Here is a 13,177-nt window from a genome sequence, read left to right on the forward strand (position 1 = left end):
GCAGGCCCGAGCTCCATTCTCAGCTGCAGACTGAAGCTGCTCCTTCGGCCGCAGAAGAATGGGCTGGCTGGGCGGGGCTGTCAGTGCCGGAGGTGAGTGGAAAAGACAACAGCCCCCTCCTGAAAATAAGACCTGGTGCCTCTTTTGGAGGCAAAAAATAATAATAAACAAAGCCATGTGTTATTTTCGGGAAACCAGGGTGTTAACAGTGATAATGACAAAAGATACAGAAGGGAGGATAGTTAGAGTCAGGCATTTTTTAAAAAAAACAACACAAAACCAATAATGCGTGTTCACATAAATTGTTATTTTCCAGTATGTTAATAAAAGTTTGTGAAAGTGATGATACAGGAGAGGAAGGTCTGACATTAAAACTGAGTTATCACTGAGTCGGGCTGATATTTCATCACTTGGTGACTGTGAGAATTGATGAAATGTGGATCTACTGGAGTAGCCACTGTTGACTGGATAGATAAAGCTGCTAGGATAACCAAAGGAGCAATGGCACCAGCAACAGAACAGCTGTTTGGCAGTGTGTAAACCACTATCTAGGTACTATTGCTCAGCTGATGAGGATTGGCAGTGTGGAGATGCCAGTGGAACTGCATTATGTTCTTTGTGGTTGTGGGAAAGACAATGACAGTGAAAGATTCCTGATTGGCCTTGTTCAGAAGGCTCTGGACTTGAGATAATGTAATTGGTTTGGACTTTTTTTTATGTTGAGGGATGAGTGTTGATTACTGTGTGGTCACCCATTCCCCCTTGGGTGAGAGATGAGGGAGAAAAGTGCACCCCAGCTTAATTAACTCCACGAAGACTGTTATTTTGTTCCTCTCTGGTTACTTGGGTGAGCATGGCATGACTAGGGGGAGTGGTATGATCTGGCTCTTGATGAGGTATGGGTGTGGCACAGAGAATAGGCTGCTCATTAAACTGAAGGATGTGGAGTCCTGGGAAAAAGTGCCCTTGACATCTGATCATTAAGCTGATTAAACAGTTGGTGTGTTATGGACCCTCTGAGAAAGGGTAGGAGTAGGTGGAGATTGGTGATTTTTTTTCGGGGTAGCAGGAAAATGGGAGGTGATAACATTATGGTAGTAACAGACAGAGGGAGATATGGTATGCTGCTAAATCCCACAATGGTAAAAGACAAATGGAAAAAAACACAGTGTTACTCGTTTACACTAGTTTGTGCCTTCTTAAAAGGTCTACAAGGCAAGTTAGTATTCTGAATGCATTTTCATTTGTGTGCCCAACTCAAAGTAAAATTAGAAATGAAAATCCTTCTCAGATCCCAGTTTTAACTGCTCTGCATTCACGGTACAAAACTCCATGTCCTTTACACACCTTTTAAATAGATAACCTATGCTACCAATGTTTGAATAGAAGAGATTTTATTTACCTTGAAGAAGGAAAAGAGGCTTGTTGTATTTCAAAGTACATTAAGTCTTTATCATTCTATTCACCCACTTGTTATATAGACCAAATTGGCCTAAGCCCCTCTAGATATATTTCTGTTTCTTAAAAAAAAATATCAAAGATAATTTTGTTTTTCCCCCCTAATATTCTTTTTAAAAAAACCAGAAATTTGTAATAAACATTTGGGGGGAAAGGAAGGGGTAAAATAATAATGTGTACAATTCGTGAACCTGCACTAAAACCATCTGCTATCTTGGCTGCTGAGCAGATGGAGAAATTTTTGTGGCAATCTCAGGGAAATGAAAAAAAAAACTGAAATGTAATAATAATTACACTATATTACAGCAATACTATTCATGAGCCAAGATAGAATTCTAACTTTCTATACTTCAAAATGTGACAGATGCATTGTAGGATGTAAAAAAGATGGCACTGAACAAGCAGTTATAATAGCTTGTGTCGTATAATGGTATATTTTGTAGTTAAACCAAGTACCCCAAAGAGCTATTGTTACAAGGAAAGTATTTAATTCATATGGAACAGAGATCCAAACTCATGAATTAATTCCTAGATTTTTGTTGTCCCAAAATTTCACTTCTCGTGAAATGCTTAATTAATAAATGCCATGGAGGGTGTGACTTGTTCTAATGACGCATTAATAGCCTTAATGAGTCAACAGGAGCCAAATCATTTAGTTTAGGCTGAGATTTTGTCTGCCTTGTCTTTTCTGCTTCTTGAACGCCTGCTGAAAATAAAAATTAAAAGTGTGAGCATTGTATTTACACCTGTGAGCGGGGAGGCACACTGTGGCCTTTATCATTTTAATCCAGCGCTAGGTTCATTGCAGAAGCAATGTCTACTAATGAAGGGTAGGATAGTAGAAGAAAACTGATATAAATAAATAAATAAATAAATAAATAAATAAATAAATAAATAAATAATAAAAAATAAATAAAACCTTTATTGTCAAAGTACAACATGTGTACATTGAGATTAGCTGAGCCTCCCCCCGTGCTCTCTCCCCACAACACACAGTGACAACAAACCCTCCATCCCACCACACTATGTGAACCGACTACACCACACACCGGCCTCCCAAGTCAATTCTGCATAAGATTATGTCCCATTTAAAAGCCTAACAGCCCACGGATAAAAGCTATTTTTCAGCCTGTTGGTACGGCTGGCTATATTCTTATATCTCCTACCGGATGGTAGGAGAATAAAGAGATACCGTCCAGGGTGTGAGTCATCCCTGAGAATCTTCCTCACTCTTCCAAGGCAACGAGCCCTGGCGATGTCATCCAGTGGTGTCAGGGAACAGCCCACAGTGTCTTGTGCTGTGCTCACTACCCTCTGTAATACTTTCCTGTCCGCGGCTGTCAGACCAGCATACCAAACCACAATACCATACGAGAGGACGCTCTCTATAGTAGACCGGTAAAAGAGGGTCATTAGCTGTTGTTCTACCCTGTTCTTCCGCAAGACCCTAAGAAAGTGAAGCCTCTGTTGGGCCTTTCTAGCCACCTGAGTTGTGTTCTCAGAGCCGCTGCGTGTAAACGCGCCACCATCTTGGTATCATGGTTATTTTCATTATCTTATAGACAGAAAATGAAGAGGTAGTATATTCATGTCAAAGTAAAAGAGCTCCTCTATGGAAAGTTCCAAAGCATGTTCAAAAATATTTATAGCCCAGCATTTTCTTAACATTTTCAACTTTGGCACCTCAGTTTCTAGACACAGAGGGAGATACCTCGAAGAGCCTTCGCAACAACCCCATAGATGTTCCCATAGTTAAGCCTTTCCCAAAAAAGGACCTGGTCACCCTAAACAACCAGCTCTCTATTAATGTAACACATACCTAAGACATACAATGTTAGCTTGCTCATCGGCAGTTAAATCATGGATAAGGAGAGCATTATTAAAAGTTGATTGTACTTTAAAATAGCAAGGGCAGGAAATCAGATCCTTGGCACACTGGTGGTCAGACTTTGGGGCAAAGCAACAAGAGTCTGCTTTCAGTGCCAAATACTGAGGCAACCTTCCCTGCAAGCAGCAAAAAGGAAAGAAGCCTTTTTGTTACTGTTAACGTCCTTTGCTTAGCTCAGACATGTCAAACACAAAGCCCAGGGGCCGGATCCAGCCCGTGAAGTGGTTTCATGTGGCCCGCGAAACCATCCTGGAAACAGTGAGGGAATGGCCACCGCTGCCTTGGCCCCGGCCGGCCGGGAGCCAATGTACAATTTCGTGGTGGCCATCTATGCTGAAACACATTCAGTCTTAGCTCCACAAGGCCGTCTGGAAACAGTGAGGGGCCAGCCCCTGCCGCGTTGGGCCCACCCCCTGGGTGCGCGCTGGGGAGGTATCACCCTTTGTGAGGAATGAAGAAATGCACCATCGCCTGGAAGTGGCCAGCATATGATCCTGCCAACTTCAGGCGGGCTAGGGCTGGGCAGTGTTGTGCTTTTCTTCAGTTTCATGCCACCCGGCTCAGCCTATTGGCATTGTGAGGATAGCGCCCCATTGCCTTCCAAAAACAGGCAGGTTGGGGGCTGGGCAGCATTGCTCAGGTAACATGTGCTGGCCTCTTCCAGGCGATGGTGCATTTCTTCATTCCTCACGAAGGATGACACTTCCCCAGCTGCATTTCTTGCCTGTTTTTCTCCCTCCCTCATCTCAAATATTTTCCCATCACTCAAAGGAAGGAAGGAAGGAAGGGCTAGGCTTAGTGCCGTGGGTGCTTGAGGCCTGGGCATTTGACCTCCGTGCCACCATCCAGCCCCCCCCCGCATGGCCTGAGAGGAACAGTGAGGCTCCTCCAGTGGACCATGCCTTGGCACTTGTCCCGGTTCCATCTCCTTCTGCCAGAGACCCTCAGATCTGTCCCACTCCTACCCAGGCCCCCATAGGCACCCTTGACCCAAACGATGTAGAGCTGGCCATGCCCACCCAGTAGGCCACATGCACTCCACCCACGCCCCATCCTGGCCACACCCACCCGGCCCCTCAAGGGCAACCCCAATGCTGATGCGGCCCTCAGTGAAATTGAGTTTGACACCCCTGGCTTAGCTCATTCTGGGCAGTCGTTTTCCTGAAGGCATCTCTAGAGTTTGTATTCTTTTCTGACCTGGCCTCTTTTTACCTTGCCTGGATGTGACTTTTTTTTTTTTTTTTGATCTTCACAAAACTTGTGCAACCATATCGACTTCTTGTGCAGTCATACTACGCTTTTTTGAGCTGTCCCTTTTTCCCCCTCCTTGTGGGAATTGTTTGCGTTTGTGCTTTTAATGTCTTCATTGGGATAATTTCCCTTTCCAGCGGATCCTACTGTCGTGTAAAATCTACATTTTAGAAGTACATGTTACAATACGCTTGATTTTGCTCAAATTTAATTTTCTGAAAGTGAAAAGAAAAATCCAGGGTTAAGTCATTTTACGCAAAATTCTTGCTACTTCTACCTGGTTAAATATCTTCCTTATTTAAAAAGTAGGTCAAAAGAAAATGCAAGGAAGGTTGGTTGACGGATGAAGGAATAATAGTTCAGGCATTAATGGCAGTAGTAATATTAATAATGGGTGGGAAAAATAACTAACATACCATATTGTGATTGTTTCATGTAACACACTACATTCTGAAACAACAAGAAAAATGCAGGTATGATATCACTGACCCTCAGAACCCTCATTTCTTCATTGAGATCACTTGGGTTTTTTTGGTTTCCAGCTGTGTTGAGGATAGCAAAATTGCCAGGCAAAAAGTTTCTAAGGTGAGCAGTTTGGGGACTCTATTTCATCTTAGAGGACTTACTTCATGGTGCCGATTGCAGCTAAATAAGTACTTTTGTACTGCTGTTAACCTTACCCCAAACCATTCATCAAAATGGCTTCCAAAGAAATATCCTTGGCTTTTAAGATCTTTGTCGGGAGTGCTTCTCAGAATTCCGCTTCCAGACAAAAACAAGAAAGAGGCCTTTTCACTTGTGTGTCCAGCCTGTCTGCAAGCCCCAAAGCCTCACCGTACAAATAAATTGTGCACAATACAGGTAGTCCTCAACTTGTGTAGTAACCGTTCGAAATTAAAAAGGCACTGAAAAAAGTGATTTAGCCCTTGCAGCACCCCTACGGTCGTGTGATCATAATCTGGGTACTTGGCAACTGGCATGTATTTACAATAGTTGTGGCCTTCTGGGGTCATGTGATCACCATTTGCAATCTTTCCAGCCAACAACAAAAAGGTCAATGGGGGGGGGGGTTGATTTGCTTAACAGCCACTTGATTCACTTAACAACTGCGGTGATTTGATTAACAACTGTAACAAAAGAGGTAAAGTCTAATATAATATTTGTTGATTCATCTAGGGTACTACGGACAAGGTTAATCATAGGAAAGGATATGGAGTTTAGGCGTGTGAACCAATCTGCTTAAAATGACTGATCATTAATTTTGCATCCATACTGAGTGGAGGCTTTACCCTTACTATTCGTTAGACCTTTAAAATAGGAAGAATAAATTTGTGAGACACTTCAGTTAATTCACATTTAAAGTTTCTAACTTTTAACTTCCATAGTAAGCCCTTGCCTTTGAATGATGATTCATAACCTGATATTCTTGTAACATACAGAGGTAATCTTCACTGGAAAGGAGCACAGTGGCCCGTGTGGGCAGGATGCTGGGTTGAGAAGCAGCAAGCCCACGTTTGAGACCCAAGTGCTGCCACGGGGTGAGCCCCTGCTCTTCGCTCCAGCTCCTGCCGGGGATGTGAAAGGAACCCCCAACTGGCCACCCCCTGGGCAATGGGGATATCAGTGCCTAATCCTTTCAACCTGGAAACACCTCAGTGCTTCTGACATGAGTGGGATGCGAATGACATCATACAGTATATAAATTCATATATATATATATATTATGAATTTAAAGATCTTCATTCAGAATATAGTAGGCTCTTAGTTTCTCAAAACCTATGAACAAAGATAAGCAGTATTTTTTGTTGTGAAGATTACATTTAAAAAAGAATGTTGCTCCTTAACTGCCTCAGAGAACATAATAGTGATGAAACTTGATAGTCAGGACCTTTGTTAAAGTTGGTAAATCAAGGTGGGATGGCAATATATAGTACGATTATTCTGCAGGCTTTGATCTGAAATTGCATTATGTTCAAAAGTGGAAATGGCGACGCTTCCAGATGTTAATATGTTGGGACTATTTTGTAACTGAAATAATATTGCTATTTTTCTGGATAAGATAAAATAAATCACATACTCTAACAGACTTTTTTTCAATGCTTGATTACGTGTTCCCTGAATTTTAACTCTTATTGAATTCATTCAAAGGAAAATGCAGCGTGTTTAGCAAAAATATAGCCATCAAACTTTGTGGTTCATTACCTAGAAATGCATTTTAGGAATAGAATAGTTAGTCAGATGTAATTAGAAAAAAAATGCTGACCACTCAGAAAGACATGTTCTATCTGGGCAGATGTCCCGTGAATTTTAATGGTTTTCTTTGTGGTGATTCCCTAATACTAAATATACATATTTAGCATACATCATCATTACAGAGAAGAACAACTTTAATCTTAATTGGAAGTGCATAATTAAATAAATGCTATATTATATAGTGCTTTTACTTCTACAGAGATTATTTACTAGTAGATTTAATTTTTATTGATTGAAAATTCTATTTTAGGCTCTTTATCTAAATTAACATGTATGTGCATTTTTTCCTTAAGGTTTGTGTTTTTTCTGGAGCCATGCAATGTAGATTTAGTACATCGGAAGATCAAGTCCATTGCTCTCTGTGTATCAGCATGCCCACGTAGTGAGTTGAAAACTCTGGCTGATGTTCAGAAATTTGCAAATATTAATGGTAAGATGAAAACAATTTTATTTCTCATTTTACTAAAAAATTATTTGGAAGTAATTAACACATCAAAAAGCAACCATCATGCGTGGTGTTTAAACAGGCTTTCCTTTTTCTCTGAATGAAATACTTCTTCTACAATAGTTGCAAATATATTTGATCTTATAAAGAAAGAAACAAAACAAAACAAAACGATGCTATTTTTCTTAAGAGCACTCTTTTCATATTGAAATGTTATAGATTTAATTGAACTAGAGGAATTAAAAGCTCACAAAATTAATTAAATTTTCCTTAGGGGTGACAAGCCCCCACCAACCACAGTAACAATGTTGTACAATGATTTTGTTTTTGTTACAAAAGTTTTTGTTCTGAAGGTCTGCACTGGTTCTTTGATATTACACTTTGTAAAAAAAAACTGATTGTCCAAGAATTGTTCCAGCAAAGATCATTTTGATGAGAAAGCGGGATTATGTATCTGTATTTATTAGATTTATACCCTGCCTTTTCTCTACAAGCTCAAAATGGTATCTATAGCTCTCCCAGTCACATGCTTTCTCCCTTTCTTCTCTTCCTCCTCAGCTCAGGAGCCATTTAGAAAGTGGTTAAAATTGTAATTATAAAAACCCAATGTAGGAAACTAGTTGTAATTGTACAATCCAAAAAAGCGGAACAGTACAGAGAAATAATAATTTAATGGTTGGATCCTTGAGAGATTAGCCCAGGGGTCGGCAACCTTAAACACTCAAAGAGCCACTTGGACCAGTTTCCCAGAGAGAGAAAAAAACACTGGGAGCCGCAAAACTCTCTCACTTGCACACACACCGGGGGGGGGGGAGAGCTTGATTGAAGAGTTTAATTAAAAAGAAATAGAGGCTGCTGTGCATGAGTTCTCTCTCCCTCCCTCCCTCTCTCTCCCTCCCTCCCTCTCTCCGATCTTCTGCTCACCTGGCAAGCTGGTTTCACGCTCTTCTTGGACAAGCTGACACACATTCTTATTGTGCTGGCTCTCCTGCCCTGCTTCCTGCAGCTTCTCGGAGAACAACGTGAGACCACTCTCTTTTTTTACACACACGCACAGAGAGAAAGATAGAGAGACAGAGAGAAAGAGAAGTGCCTCTCTGTGTCTCTCTCTGCAAATGGAGGAGCAGGACTAGGAGCCGCAGTAGAAGGTTGAAAGAGCCACATGCAGCTCCAGAGTCGCGGGTTGCCGACCCGTGGATTAGTCAAATGTTTCTGTCGGGAGAAAAAACTAAGGGAAGTTAGCTATGGTTAGCTTTGAAAAACTGCATCTGTGTGGCTGTTAGATGATAAAAATGTGGCCTTGACGAAGGTGTCCAAGTATCCCAACCTTGTTTTCTTGAATTATCTTGTGGCTTAAATACTTAAATAATAATCCTTGAGTTGAATCTAAAAGGACCTGAATCTTGAAATTCCATATTCCACCTTATAGCCAAAGCAAAAATGAATGACCAAGGATAAGCCTTGAAATATAGAAAATTACATTAGGAAATGTAACTTATACAATGAGAATCATAAAGAATGACCTTGTGAAAGAATATGATTTAATAACTTCATACATTTATATTAAATAATATAAAGGAATAAAAATATGAAAGTATAATGAAAAATAAATCAGTGAAATTCAATATCTCAGGTATATTTATTTTGTTCCAAATATATGAAGGAGTTATGAATTCTCAATCTTGATCATGTTTATTCATGATCACAATTGGAGTTAAATTTGTATTTATTAGTTGAGAATGCTTTCTAAGACTGATATCAAATGAAAGATATTATGTCCCTTGAGATTCTGCAGCAATCTCTTGTACTTGTTTCAGAAATCTTTTGGAAGGCCTATATCTAACTACAGGCCCTCTCTAGGTAAAAATTGAATGAATATATTTTTGTTTCTCCCAATTTTTATAAAACATCTTCATTTTTAGTATATATGTGGATTGAATTGTTTTTAGTGTGTATTTTTCATTTTATTCTTTTTAAACCAGTTCAGGGTGCTTTTACAGGACGTAATAGAATTGCATATTAAATTTATTTATTTATTTATTAGGCTTGCTTGTCATTCATGTCACTTTGAGGTGACTAAACAATAATAAAATACCCTGTGAAATTGCAATAACAATAGTGCCCAGTAATGTCAAGTGTGATTTATCCTAATTTATTCGGTAACCAGAGAAAATATCAAATTCTTGTATAAGAAAATAACATTGGACAGATATTTGTGATATATGTATAAAACATAAGATCATCCACATACATAATTATTACCCTACCTGACTTAATTTCTTTAATATGCTGCCGGCGTCAACTCCCCTCCGCCCTGTGGGTGCCCACAGAGAGGGCCTCCTCAGGGTGCCTCCGGTCAGGGAATGTCGACTGGCGGCCCCCAGGGGGAGGGCCTTCTCTGTGGGTGCTCCGGCATTATGGAACCAACTGCCGGTTGAGCTCCGGATGGCATCGGACCTTCGATCCTTCCGTCGCGGGTTGAAGACCCACTTATTTGAATTAGCTGGTCTGGCCTGATGGGGGAATATGGGTTTTAATTGGTTTTTATTATTCTATCATTGTTGTATTTTAATTGGGCATTGGTTTAATTTTCTTTTAATTTTTGTATAGTTATTTATATATGTCCTGTGAACCGCCCTGAGTCCGCAGGGAGAAGGGCGGTATAGAAATCAAATAAATGAAATGAAATGAAATAAATGAAATATTTTCAATTTTTCTGATAACATAAGCAAACGGTTCTATGACCAAATCAAAAGGAAAAGAGAGGGTATCCCATATGTTAATATAACTAAAAATGCAAAATCCATCATTTGTAATTGTTTGTGATCTTAAAGCTGAATAAATCATGTCTTGAAGATATAAAACTTTGGGAGAATTCACAATAAATCAAAAAGCACTTCATAAAGTTCCACCAATCCATAACTAAAATTTGCTCAGCTTCCCACATGTAAAAGCTGCAGAATTCCACCAATTTGTAGTTCAAGTGATTGTGTCAGTTAGAAATGCAATATTAATAGAACCTTGGTAGCTCCATGTAAATCCAGCTAAATATGTAAATATGATTTAGTATTCATATTTATCAAAGAGTTAACTTTATATTTTCTACACAGAGTAGGAACCACTTTGAGATGAATCAGGATATGAATTCATTAAAAAATAGAGAGAGTAAGTGTCAGAAAAGGATTATAACACACTAGCTCTTGGAGGTAACAGCTTTCATCTCCAATTCTAGGTAGGTCATGTATGAAGGAAGTAATTTTAACAATATTCAAAGGAAATGAGGAATGGAAAAGTAGCGTAGGACTGGTGGTCGAAATTTCTGCGGAAAATTGGCTTCATAAAACTCTTAAACATTTACTAGAAGTAGCCAAACATTACTACTTCAGTTGAAATGCAGTTTTGAAAAATATATATAGGGGTTTGGTTTTATATTTCACGGTTGAGTAGGTTTTTGAGTGGGTGCTTTTGGAGTGACCTTTGCAGTGTAGAATTATCTGTAGCTGACATAAGTGGATGTCATATCCACTTTTACAGACTATATAAAATGGCTTGAAAAAAAACTTGAAATAATCTTTTATGCCTGACTTCTGGAAGTGAGACTATCTTTCATCATGAATTGTGTTTACATTGCTGACCGTCTTTTAAAAAACTGGTAGTCAAAAAATAAAACAAAGGGAATTTTTGCTTTTTAAAAAGACTGAAACAATTTTTGAAATGACTATTAATTTACAAGTGAAATTTTCACTGATTATAACTATCATTTTTCCTTAGCAAAGTGTTATTGTGAACATGCAATGGAAGGATTGTGTTTTGATTTGCTCCCTTCAGAACAAGACGTTTTAAATGATACAAATACAAATATAAATCATTGCAAGATCAAGTATGCTATTGTATGGAAATATAAATAATGACCATGGAATGAATTCTACTAGAGATTTATCTTAAAAGAATGATCACAAAAAGTTGCTGTTTGAAGATTCATTTAAAAATAATTCTATATCAATATTAGTTTTCAAAGCTCCTTAGGGCTCATTTGAAGTTACTAACATAATGCCTGTCTTCTCATGACATGCAGAGCTCCACAGATAATGTGTGTGTTGTTTATTCTTGGATATGTCCTAAACACATTTGTAAATCTATTTTTTATAAAGAATGCAACAGTTCATATAAATACAAAAGAAAATTTCCCCAAAGGGTAGAACGTTTGGGTTTGTTCTTACTATTTGGAAACATAAACTATTGGGGTGGGGGAAGTACTGAAAGCTTTGTTAGAGAAAAAAAAATATCAGTTGTCTCTAAATGTGGGGGAAAGGTGTACCATCCTGAGCCAAGAATGGATGTTTTAGTTCTTTGGTTCCAAAAATTAGAATTGTCTTAAAATCAGCAGTTTCCTTAAACCTACAAAAATGATAGAAGGAATGCTATTAAGATGTGCAGTGCTAACAAAGGTTCTGATGGGCTATGAGTTCTCCGACAAATTAAATAGGTTTCTAACAATCTTCCTTATAAAATGAAAAGTATCAGCTTGGGAAAGTCTACTGCATCCATTGATATCACGTTAAAAGCTATATAAATAAGTTGCTTAGTTTAATTTAGACTAAATGATAATATTCAGGAGAAAAATGTTGGTTTACTTCTAAAACTTGTAGCAGAAGAGACAAACACAGGTAGAAAAAGGCAACATTCCAGAATCACAGACTTTCTCATTGGCTTGATTTATTAAAACAGGCCTTGATTATTGGAAACGTACACATATGTCTGTTCCTTATTTCTTGAACTTCTCTTTCTTGGCACTATTTATTATCCATGTAAAAATCATACTAAATTCAAAAATAACTTTTCCACCTACCTATTCACTTCTCATATTCATACAGTATTATATTAATCATATGAGGGCTGCTTGTAAGGCTTTCTGCAAGATGACTGTTCCATGTGGTAGCTGTAAAATGAGTGATGAATAATCCATTCTGCGTAAAGATCTCCCATTTTATTAGAGGATAAGAACTTTTTCTCGTATCATAATGGTTGGTCCTTGCAAGGAACTGTCCTCGTGGTGATCCTGTTCCAGATAGTTCCTAAAGTTTTTGTTGTAAATATTTAAATATAAATTAAATTGAATACAAATTTGAATATGTAATTATTTGAGATCAGTCTATTTCTAAAAACATAGTATTTCCTTATTTACCTAAGTACAACATCGCTCTCAGAAAATCTATATTGTACATGGCATTTTCTATTGCAGCATGGAATACTACAATCAATATTGTATTTCTTGTGTTAATGGATGTGCTTTATCTCTCTTCATCAAGTAATGTTCTATTTTGTTTTTTATGCTTTAAACAGGTTCTGCTTTATGTAGTTATGAGTTAAAGCCATATGAATACACTACACATTTCAACACTGATAAGCTTTGCCCCAAGCTCCCAGTTCCAGAGAGGTAAACAAACTACTCAATGTCTTACTTTGTGACAAAATTCTGTGCATTGATGTATGTATTATCAAATTTAATCACCTGCTAATTTCTACAGACAATTCAGGATGGCACCATGCGTCAGATGTAAAGAATTCCTTCCAATTAGTACACAACACAAAATATCCCATTCTATACATATATTTTAAATCTGGTATTTAAAAAGTATTGAAAAATAATGTGGATTTCCCTGTTATCATTTAGCCAGGAACTCAAAGGCATTTGGAGATACTAGGTTAAATGCTCTGGAGTATCTTGGGCTGTATTGAGTGCATGTGCATGAGGTTCCCCCCCCCTTTTGTTTTTTGGTCAGTTGTGATTTTATGGTTGTATTTCATTCAGTAGCGCTTGATTGCTTAGTTGGAAACTTCCTCCTCAACATGTCAATGAAGACTCAGTCATTCAGGCCAAA

The 13,177-nt window shown here is 38.3% G+C and overlaps 1 protein-coding gene across 2 annotated transcripts in view; it reads left to right on the forward strand.

Moving 5' to 3' along the window:
• SLC44A1 (solute carrier family 44 member 1) overlaps positions 1-13,177 on the forward strand; it is a gene marked incomplete at its 3' end in the record, with an annotated part of 82,617 nt that overhangs the window by 25,241 nt on the left and 44,199 nt on the right. For both annotated transcript variants that reach the window (XM_083352864.1, XM_083352863.1), the window contains exons 4-5: positions 7,144-7,280; positions 12,639-12,732. In XM_083352864.1, the coding sequence (XP_083208990.1) occupies positions 7,144-7,280; positions 12,639-12,732 (231 nt within the window). The remainder of the gene's footprint in view (positions 1-7,143; positions 7,281-12,638; positions 12,733-13,177) is intronic.

This window comes from Vipera ursinii (assembly GCF_947247035.1).
Source record: "Vipera ursinii genome assembly, chromosome: 2".
Lineage (NCBI taxonomy): Eukaryota > Metazoa > Chordata > Lepidosauria > Squamata > Viperidae > Vipera > Vipera ursinii.